The 10670-nt window shown below is 43.6% G+C and overlaps 1 protein-coding gene across 1 annotated transcript in view; it reads right to left on the bottom strand.

Annotated features, from left to right (window-relative positions):
* Positions 1–5078: 5078 nt before the first annotated feature.
* Positions 5079–10670, bottom strand: part of arhgap35a (Rho GTPase activating protein 35a) — a 63654-nt gene continuing 58062 nt past the window's right edge. The window contains exons 5-7 of the mRNA XM_023285609.3: positions 9652–9783; positions 8093–8198; positions 5079–6524 (exon numbers count right to left, since the gene is read on the bottom strand). Coding sequence (XP_023141377.1) covers positions 6038–6524; positions 8093–8198; positions 9652–9783 — 725 coding nt within the window. The 3' untranslated portion in view covers positions 5079–6037. The remainder of the gene's footprint in view (positions 6525–8092; positions 8199–9651; positions 9784–10670) is intronic.

Raw genomic sequence — 10670 nt, 5'->3', positions numbered from 1 at the left:
ACACACACACTTTGAAACCTGCTTCGATCGGGGCTCAGCAACTCTCCTCGAGCCCCATCTCGCTGGTTTCTACGGTAACAGCAGGCTGGGCCGAGGAATTTTGTGATGCTCCATTCCAGTCATGCAGACGGATGAATGGACTGTCTGTTCTGTCTGCTGTCTCTCCCAGACCCAACTGTCTCTCTTGGACAGGGAACGACTAGGGGATGTGGTGGCATAACAGTGACAGCGGAGGCAGGGGGGGAGACCGGTGTAGTGGTTACTTACACTCTTGCAAATTATATTTCGAGTCCACCGAGACCAAGTTTGAGCGTCCGTTCCAGAGATGCAACACTGTGTCCTAAGAGGACATCATGCTGGGGCTTGGAGAAGTGGTTACCAATTATTTCTAAGTATAAAAAGCCTCCCACCTGTCAAAGCTCAAGGCTTCCTTCCAGCTCTCACTTTCTGGCCTGTAATGCTACATTGTGCCTCAGTCTGTCTTCATTTCCTTCCACTAAAATATGGTATGTGGGAAGTGGAATAAACTCTTCTACAAAGGGCTGACGTTGCACCCAAAGGGAACTGGAAACTGACAACAAAAGACAGAGGCAATTTCATTCACTGCATGTTAGACCAACTGCAATGTGGCCACATGCTTTGTGGCTACAGAGTCTAGATCTATGTAATCTTGATTAATTTGTACCAGATTTGAAACTGCTGCAGTTCTTTTATTTATACTAGTGCACTTAACTTAATTCCACCTTACAAACAATGAAGATTAATCTTGACAAATGCACCTATGAGAGGATCTGATGCTACAAAAAAAAGAAAAAAAAAACACAGTAAAGGAGAACGGTGCTACGCCCATGCAGTAGTGGAAGTGAGGTTATGGCTGCAACCCATTTCTTCCTCTAGATGTCAGTGGTGTGCTCCCAGAGAGAGAGAGAGAGAGAGAGAGAAGGGTGGACTGACGATAAAGTGAATGGTGGCTGTCATGTCGAGACAGCCCCAATTTAAAAATGTGCCTTCAAAGTGCTCAGAAAAGTGCTTTTTTGAACAAGGTCCTTACTACGTAAAACTGCAGCACCAGCTCGCTTGTAAAACCACCACAGCGTGAAAGAAGCAACATGACAGGTGAAGGTCCAACACTGGAATTATTCCCACTATCTGTCTAATACGGGGAAATTCAGGTAAAATAAAAAGGTATGGCTACAGGTGCACGCAGACAGATAGACAGCCAGACACACACTTACACCCTCATCAACAGATCTTGGCCCGGAATTTCTCAAATAAACAACTCAACATAAACACAGTGGGAATGATGGGAGCGTGGAATGAAGATTTAGACTAAAAAAAATCACGTTAAGTTGTTTTTTTCATGTGTTTACAAGGACAAAGCATGAGGCTGAAGTTCAAAGTGACGGGGAGAGCAAATAAGAGACTGGGAGGAGCCTTCCCAGAATGCCATGGGTGTCACAGCACCCATAATCCTCTGCTTCAATTTGCTGCCCAGCAGATCCAGTCGGTCGAGTTTTTTTTTTTTTTTCTGTGCTTGGCATACTGCCTTGACTGTAACTGATTTGCAGGTGTGTAGGGAGAGGGACCCAGCTCATCCAACAGGTACAAAACAACACTGTGTAACTTGTGTTAGACCTTCATCAGGCAAATAGTTTGTTTGAAAGTCAGAAGCCATCTTAAGTAGGGAGTGGCTCTGACTCCTCCACCAATGAACAGGCCAGGGTAGACCCCTGGTGGACAGGGTATGTGGACGTTGTTCATTGGTGGTGGAGTCAGAGCCACTCCCTGTTTAAGATGGCTTCTGATTTTGAAACAAATGATTTGCCTGATAAAGGTGTAGCACTGAAACGTTGAAAATAAGTTTATCACTGCATGTTAGATAGTGTGCGGAGGTGTTTTGTACTTGCCAATTACCTGCACTCTTTTCTGACTACAAATTGCTTTAGGAAATGTGTGCTGCGTCAGAGGAAGTCATCACTGCTTTTATAAAGAGTTGGCAGCAATTTTGAGATTTCCCTTGATGTAAATATTTAACACTGTCTGCATCTATTGATATTTATTCTAAATGAACTTAAATTCTGCTCATCAGCTCTGCAGCAACTGAAAGTTTGTTTTTTTTGTCAAATTTATAAGTTGACGAATCCTTAAAAGATGTTCTTCTGTTTATTACATCAGCAATTATTACTGAAACAAAGAGACAAGACACAGGAGTTTTACAAGATTTGATTTATTAACTATGATACAGATCACATAAGGCCTTGCTGTATACACCATTCCCATTGAGACAAATTACCATACTCAGCAAATAATGACAGTTTTTTTGTTTGATGTTATCTTTTCAGTTTACAGTACTTCATTTAGTTATTTTTTTATTATCTTCATCCCCCCCTCCCCATTATTTAATATTTTTTTAATCATCTCTTAAATAGTGAGAGTGGTGGAGCCCTCTTCCTCGGTCGGGAAGCAAATCATGCACTATACTGGGCTGGTCTCTCAATCGTTCACAAAGAAATTGTTAAAAAAAAATGCTGTGTATTTTTTAATTATTAAAATAAAACATAAAAAGAAACTTTTTTTCTATCACCACTGACTAAAGGGCAAAGTGTTAGACCCCCTAACATACCAATAAACAACCATTTGAATATAGTTTTGCTTGTTTCTCAATTTAACTTAACAGACATCTGTCACCATTGTTGCAAAAAAAAGAAAAAAAACAAAAGAAAAAGAAAAGCAATGCAGCCACATATTATCGCTGAACCAAAGTCACTTTTTTTTTTTTTTTTTAAATTCAACTGTTCTTCTAAATTGTCACTTTGCTTCCCGTCTCTCCCCTCAAACCCCCCTTTTTTTCCACAGTCTTTGGCTGCCTCACAGTCAGTTCAGTATTAACACATTGATATACACAGGGAACGCCACTGGCCGGCGTTCACACACAAGTACCAGTGGTCACCCCTCCTTCCTCCCTCCATCTCTCCCAAATAATGATCCCATTCACCCGTTTGCTGTCTGTCTTCCCTCCCTCTCCCCCCTCTATCTCCCCCCCATCTCTCTCGCACTTTCTCTGAGGATCAGTGTGTGTAATCTGGACGAGCTAACAGGGTTACACAGTGGGGTAATGACCGCGAGGAGAGCTGCATTCCTCTCCTTCACGTTCGTTTGGATCACGCTGGTGTCTGGCTGCCGGCAGGCACAGCTTACTAGCATGTTAGCCCTGAAACCCCGCCCAAACACGCACTCCTAATTCCTCCGTCACACATACAAACATACATACACCCACACACAAGGTAAATAGGTAGTGTGGACAGATAAAAGCTCCTTCAAGAGTTCAGTGATTGGTTGAAAGTGTTTTTTTTTGTTTTCCCCCCATCTTTCAGGCAGCGAGGGCAGTCTGGAGAGACATGCAGAGATGCAATTCAGTGTCAAACGGTGACCTTGGTGAGCATCTGTTTAACATTAACACGCATAAGTTCACACGCGCCCACTCACACGGAGACACGTGCACAAACGCACACACACACACACACACACTTTGAAACCTGCTTCGATCGGGGCTCAGCAACTCTCCTCGAGCCCCATCTCGCTGGTTTCTACGGTAACAGCAGGCTGGGCCGAGGAATTTTGTGATGCTCCATTCCAGTCATGCAGACGGATGAATGGACTGTCTGTTCTGTCTGCTGTCTCTCCCAGACCCAACTGTCTCTCTTGGACAGGGAACGACTAGGGGATGTGGTGGCATAACAGTGACAGCGGAGGCAGGGGGGGAGACCGGTGTAGTGGTTACTTACACTCTTGCAAATTATATTTCGAGTCCACCGAGACCAAGTTTGAGCGTCCGTTCCAGAGATGCAACACTGTGTCCTAAGAGGACATCATGCTGGGGCTTGGAGAAGTGGTTACCAATTATTTCTAAGTATAAAAAGCCTCCCACCTGTCAAAGCTCAAGGCTTCCTTCCAGCTCTCACTTTCTGGCCTGTAATGCTACATTGTGCCTCAGTCTGTCTTCATTTCCTTCCACTAAAATATGGTATGTGGGAAGTGGAATAAACTCTTCTACAAAGGGCTGACGTTGCGCCCAAAGGGAACTGGAAACTCACAACAAAAGACAGAGGCAATTTCATTCACTGCATGTTAGACCAACTGCAATGTGGCCACATGCTTTGTGGCTACAGAGTCTAGATCTATGTAATCTTGATTAATTTGTACCAGATTTGAAACTGCTGCAGTTCTTTTATTTATACTAGTGCACTTAACTTAATTCCACCTTACAAACAATGAAGATTAATCTTGACAAATGCACCTATGAGAGGATCTGATGCTACAAAAAAAAGAAAAAAAAAAACACAGTAAAGGAGAATGGTGCTACGCCCATGCAGTAGTGGAAGTGAGGTTATGGCTGCAACCCATTTCTTCCTCTAGATGTCAGTGGTGTGCTCCCAGAGAGAGAGAGAGAGAGAGAGAAGGGTGGACTGACGATAAAGTGAATGGTGGCTGTCATGTCGAGACAGCCCCAATTTAAAAATGTGCCTTCAAAGTGCTCAGAAAAGTGCTTTTTTGAACAAGGTCCTTACTACGTAAAACTGCAGCACCAGCTCGCTTGTAAAACCACCACAGCGTGAAAGAAGCAACATGACAGGTGAAGGTCCAACACTGGAATTATTCCCACTATCTGTCTAATACGGGGAAATTCAGGTAAAATAAAAAGGTATGGATACAGGTGCACGCAGACAGATAGACAGCCAGACACACACTTACACCCTCATCAACAGATCTTGGCCCGGAATTTCTCAAATAAACAACTCAACATAAACACAGTGGGAATGATGGGAGCGTGGAATGAAGATTTAGACTAAAAAAAATCACGTTAAGTTGTTTTTTTCATGTGTTTACAAGGACAAAGCATGAGGCTGAAGTTCAAAGTGACGGGGAGAGCAAATAAGAGACTGGGAGGAGCCTTCCCAGAATGCCATGGGTGTCACAGCACCCATAATCCTCTGCTTCAATTTGCTGCCCAGCAGATCCAGTCGGTCGAGTTTTTTTTTTTTTTTCTGTGCTTGGCATACTGCCTTGACTGTAACTGATTTTGTTTGTGTGTGTGTGTGTGTGTGTGTGTGTGTGTGTGTGTGTGTGTGTGTGTGTGTGTGTGTGTGTGTGTGTGTGTGTGTGTGTGTGTGTGTGTGTGTGTGTGTGTGGCTGTGAAAGGGGTTGACTGATAGTAATTTGTGAGTCGCGGAGGCCAGAACATCCTGTCGGGTGAGTAGTAACACGTGTTTCTTGCTGAAGTCCTCTGTACAGTGGTGAAATAAAACATGTTCAGGACTCGCTGTCTGCTCCACTTCATCCCAGCCACAGCCTCCAGGAACGTACAGCAGGTGGGTTGGTTTTGCTTAAAAAATAAAAAAAAAGACAAAACAAAACAAATCGTGTGCTGGCCACCATATTTCCCAGCACAGTTAGGAGCTGAGAGATTGAGGAGAATGGCTGTTTGGAGGCACACTGGCCACTGGGTGTTTGTGTCGGGTGTATGTGTGTGTGGTTTTGTGTACGCTGAAGCAGTTCCAACATTACAGAGTTCACATTCCCCCTTTGCACTGTACTTCTTAATCCCTCCCTGAGTCCCTTTAACAATTACTGGCAACATCTCGCTCGTCATTAGTGTGTTTGTGTGTAGATTCGCTATAAGGCAAGGAGGGCAGGTCTAGATGAAGTGAGACTGAGAGACAAAGGGATTAAAGTGGCGGGGAGGAAGGAAGATCTTAATGCAAGTTCAAAGGTTCTTCCTGGCTTGTATGTGTGTCCATTTTTTCTAAAAGCAACAGAGGCTCAAACGCCCCCTTTCTTCTCCCAAATGTGTTGGTTTCTCCCTGTACATACTGCATCTCGCTCAGTCTCTCCCAACTTCACCTCCTAGCTCCTGTTGTTGTTTCAATTTATCTTCCTCAGTTCCTTCCCAAACTGCGAAATGTCTCATCCTGAACCCTTGAATCGCTGAATCTGGTTATCCGTCTTTATGTTTTTTCTCTTTCCCTTGATCCCTGGTTCACAGCGTGTGTTGTTCCGTTGGGGGGTGGTGGGGATGCAGGGAGGGCGGCAGCAAGGCTGGAATCGGGGACTGAGGGGTAGGAGGTGGGGAATGAGGAGGGGACTGGTGTTGGTGATGGTGGTGGTGGTGGTGATGATGGTGGATCGGAGGGCCATAGTGGGGGATGACAGGAGGAGTTGCGGGGAGGACGTAGGGAGTTGGGGACGGAGTCGGTGAGGATGAGTAGCCACCGGCCATGCAGGAGTAGGCTGAGGTTCCTCCCCCGGAGAGTGTGGAGGTGGGGGAGCCTGGCAGACCGTCGGCCAGCGGCTGATTGTAGAAGAAGTATGCGCACTGGTGGATGAAGCTCTCGATGATTGTCTGGTAGGTGCGGGTGGCAGTCAGGGCATCCATGGTGGTGAAATCCGGCCTCATGAGTGTGGGCCAGAAACAGATGGACAGGTTCTCACTGGTCATCAGATTCAACTTGTTGTGCTGGCTCACCCTGGGAGACAGAAACCAAAAACTAAAATTAACCAGCCTCAGAAAATTGTAGAAAAGGGATGCTTCACTGATCTGCTGCTGACTGAAATCTGACAGTGTCCTCTTTAACCATGAATACGTGCACCAGATTTTCTGACAACCCAACCGCTGAGTAGTCTGGACCAAAGTGCGATTGATCAGCACTGCTGCAGAATGTCTAAGATGTTTGTTTTCCCTTCAGTGTATGGACATGCCTAGTTCATACCTCTAGTCTCAGAACTGTCCCCCAAACTATACAATAGTTGATTTATGCATAACAGTGGTTTCCATCTCTTCTAGCTTGGGATGTCTTAAGATGAAGCAACAGCCACTTGTCACAACTTGCAAGAGGCTATGGCCATAAAATAAACACAAACAATGTGCAGTTATATCAAATCCCTAGATTTTTACATGCTTATTATAGACTTACAAAGTAAGTTTCTCTTATTTGATTTTCTCTTTTATTCATTTAACCCCTTCAACCCCACAACCTGCCAGTTGGGTTGAGTGGCACATTATCTTTAAAAGAATATTGCCAGAATTACAACATATACCAGAGGAAGAGAATGTAAAAACAGAAAGAATCGTGGGATTTTCAACTTTCCAGCAATCCTTGAAGTCCTCATCTGTCAGTCAGAAAACATACCGAAATCTAAACTTAAAATCGTGATATTTATCAGTATCATTTAATTCTAAGTCGTATTTACAATTTTGCCTAAATTAAACAATTTGCAATAAACACATTCTGCAAAAAGCAGAACAATCTGTGCCTTTTGCTACAACCAAGAAGTCATTCAGGACTCAGTTGCAACCAACAGTCATGTGACAAAAATTCAAGGACTTTTCAGCTGAACTGGGCTGAAATACAGGCTGCGTTTAAACAGAACAGATAGGAGACAAGAATGGAAACAAATTAATAATGTAAACAGTAAAATATTAGATGTAAAATATCTATCATATATAGAGTCACTACTCTTTTTCAGTATTGGTAAAATCTTTGAGCACTTCGAAAAATGTTGTACATGATGATTCTAGGTTTTGAAAATTTTTGTAATTTTAAGAATTTTTAAAAATCTGCTTTGATTTTTTTTACTTTTTATATTATTTATGGCATTCTAACTTTGTTATACTGCACAAAACACATGTCTGAGTTCACTCTACATACAGCACTGGTTGACCTGTTTCCATAGAGGTGCAGGGTTCAAAAAATGTTCATCATCTTGTGACTGCTCAGACTTATCTTGGCTGATTCGACCCTCAGGATGTGAAACAGTATTCCATACAATTGTTTGAATTTAAGCTCAGTTTTTCTAGAACTCAGCTGACAGAACTATAATTACATAAATACACTGTAACATCCTCTATCATCCATTTACAAACAGAGCTAAAATAGTTACAGCATTGAGATGATCATGAGTCAACCTGAGTAAAACCTCTGTTCTATCAGTATGCTTGTTTCGGTGAAGTCACCCCTGGGCCACTTGACCGGGTGACCAGCGGTGTAGTCAGCAGAGCTGCCAGAGGCCATCTGTGACCCCGTCACTCACTCACTTGTTCAAGTGGCTGATGACATATTTGAAGACCTCGTAGTTTTCCTTGGGGAAGCGACGCAGAGCATCCTTCATCGTCTGGAAACGCTGCTCCCTATCGTTGATCTCTGAATGGAGAGAGATGAGAGGTTAGAGGAGAGAGAAAAAGTGGCTGAAAGAGAACGATCAGAGGAATCTGAGGGAAATTATGTCAGAGGAGCGAGACTGGAGAGCAAAGAAAGACAAGGAGGGATGGGGAGAGCACAATTGAAAAGACGAGAGTGTGAAGAGCATCGGGAAAGCAATTGGTCTCAGCTCTCTAAAAAATCTGAGCAGGACACAGTGATTTCATCCTTCAACAGTACAAGTTTCACTTATGTCAGTGGCAAATACACACACACATACATGACTCCATACTACAGTTCTCAGAATAAGAAACAGCAGACAAAGACCACACACATTCCAGAGGAGAAACACACCATGCATACACCCATTACAGTGTCCAACAGATTACAGCAACACACACACACACACACACAGGGTGTGTTAAGCCTGATGGCAGCGAGGAGTGAGTCAGAAAAGCTGACGTCACCAGCTAACACAGTCCATCCTGTGTGTATGTGAGCGAGGCAGCACTAAGAACAGCAGATGTTCTCCTCCACATGATTTACAATCAGAGAATCTGAGTTTGTATTTCAACAATCAGGTCAGTGTGGATCAAAAACAGATTTTAAGGCAGGATGACTTCATGCAGTCCCTCCTGCTGCATGTCCTTCATCAGTAATCACAACTTAACTAACATCCTACAGCTTCTTTAATGTAGCCATGACAATGTCCACCCACCAGCTTTCCTGTTTCTCCACCTCTCTGTGTGCTAACCCCAAATAAGCTCTAATTGTAAAAACGCCGAGCCTAATTTGCTATTTTCTCCCAAACGAAGGCTTTCTAGTCTCCAACTCTACCTCACTTTTCTTTTTCGCTCTCTAGTCTTTTCCTCTATTGTGGCACAGACTGCAGGAGCTTTATCAGGTCTCTGTCACGGCTGAAGGGTCTCGCTGGGGCCTTTAAAAAACACACACTCATGCACACGCCTGCAGAGCTCGGTGAGTGACAGCAGCCTGGCGGCCCGGGGGTAAATCTCTCTGGCGCGATGCAAGACTAAGCTATGCTTTAAATCTCCATTCTGACAGATTACAGGACACAAAGAGAAAAAGAGAGGCTGTGGAGAGCGCAGGAGCACCGTCGTTTATCTCATATATGACTATTTTCTCATGACTTCATCCAGACCTTCCATCACCATGTGCAATCATGCCCATGTCCTCTTTCCGAAAAGCCTTAAATATACTCTCCTCCATCCCTTTCCCCCTCTCTCTTCCCTGGCTCCTTACCGAGTGGCAAATCCAATTCTCCCCATGGATGGATTTGGATTGCAGCAGTTTTGCTTGTTAGGTTAAAGAAACGTTACAATAAAGGGAAAGGGGTTTCAGGAAAAATCCAATACACCTCGGGTTTTAGTGAAGAATTCTCCCCACATCCCTGCACCTCCCCGTCCTCTCACACCAGCAGAGCCCCGGGACTTACTGAAGGCCTCCACCAGCTCTCCCTGCATGCTGTAGGGTACCAGAGGCTCTGGGAGCTCGGAGAAGAAGGCCTTCATGGCTCCCGCCACGGTGTTGATGGTGAAGTCCTTCTCCACTAGATCCAGGCTGTGATCTGGAAGGAAACAAGACATTGCACCCACACAGACTACATTAATTTGTTTTCATGCATTGAATATGTGACATTGTTGGCATTCTGTCATTCAGACGAACATCACTTTACATTAATGTTTCTCATGGCAACATTCAGACAAACCCATGACAGTGATGGAGACAGCCACAGTACACATATACATTTGTCAAACACGCAAAAATGAAAACAGCATCAAGTGATGTAAATAGATATTAATCCATTAATAAACAAAATACTAACTCTAAACAAATAACAAGCTTATCAAACTGTCCAAATGACTAATGGCCTTGTTTATCTGTGATTTGCTAAACACTGAAAATTCTGTCTGTGTGCGATGATGATCTAGCTAATACTTTGCCAACAGTAAAAATAAAAATATCCTGACAGCTGTGATGGAGCTCAGGACTCAACCTGAGGACGGCTGCTATGCAACAAATGGTTTAAATGCAGTTTATAAACTGTGACTCTGCTGCGAAGAACTTGTTGTCAGATCCCGAATGATCCTGTCTCCATGTGTGCTGTAATTTGTAACTGATAAATTTACTGAAGTTAGGCTGATATGGGTCCTGGTGTTGTTTGATGCTAAAGGTATTCAATAAACTCAGAGGGAAAAAAAATCCTACGAACAGCTGGAAGTAACAAACACAACTTCCAGTCCTGTTAATGTTTTAATAAAACCTGGATTCAATTTATTATTCTGCGTCTCATCTTAATTCTATGGGATTTCAGGCTATAATAGATGGTGCATTGAAGGGCAAAGTGAATAAGAAAGGTGTTTTATGATTTTTTCAGACTAATTGTGCACTTGTGATGTTTCTGGACCAATATTGTGAAAAAAGTCCTCAAATCGTTTCATGCAACTCAGAGTG

Source organism: Amphiprion ocellaris, chromosome 7 (assembly GCF_022539595.1).
Source record: "Amphiprion ocellaris isolate individual 3 ecotype Okinawa chromosome 7, ASM2253959v1, whole genome shotgun sequence".
Classification (NCBI taxonomy): Eukaryota; Metazoa; Chordata; class Actinopteri; family Pomacentridae; genus Amphiprion; species Amphiprion ocellaris.
This window is presented reverse-complemented; position numbering and strand designations above follow the sequence as displayed.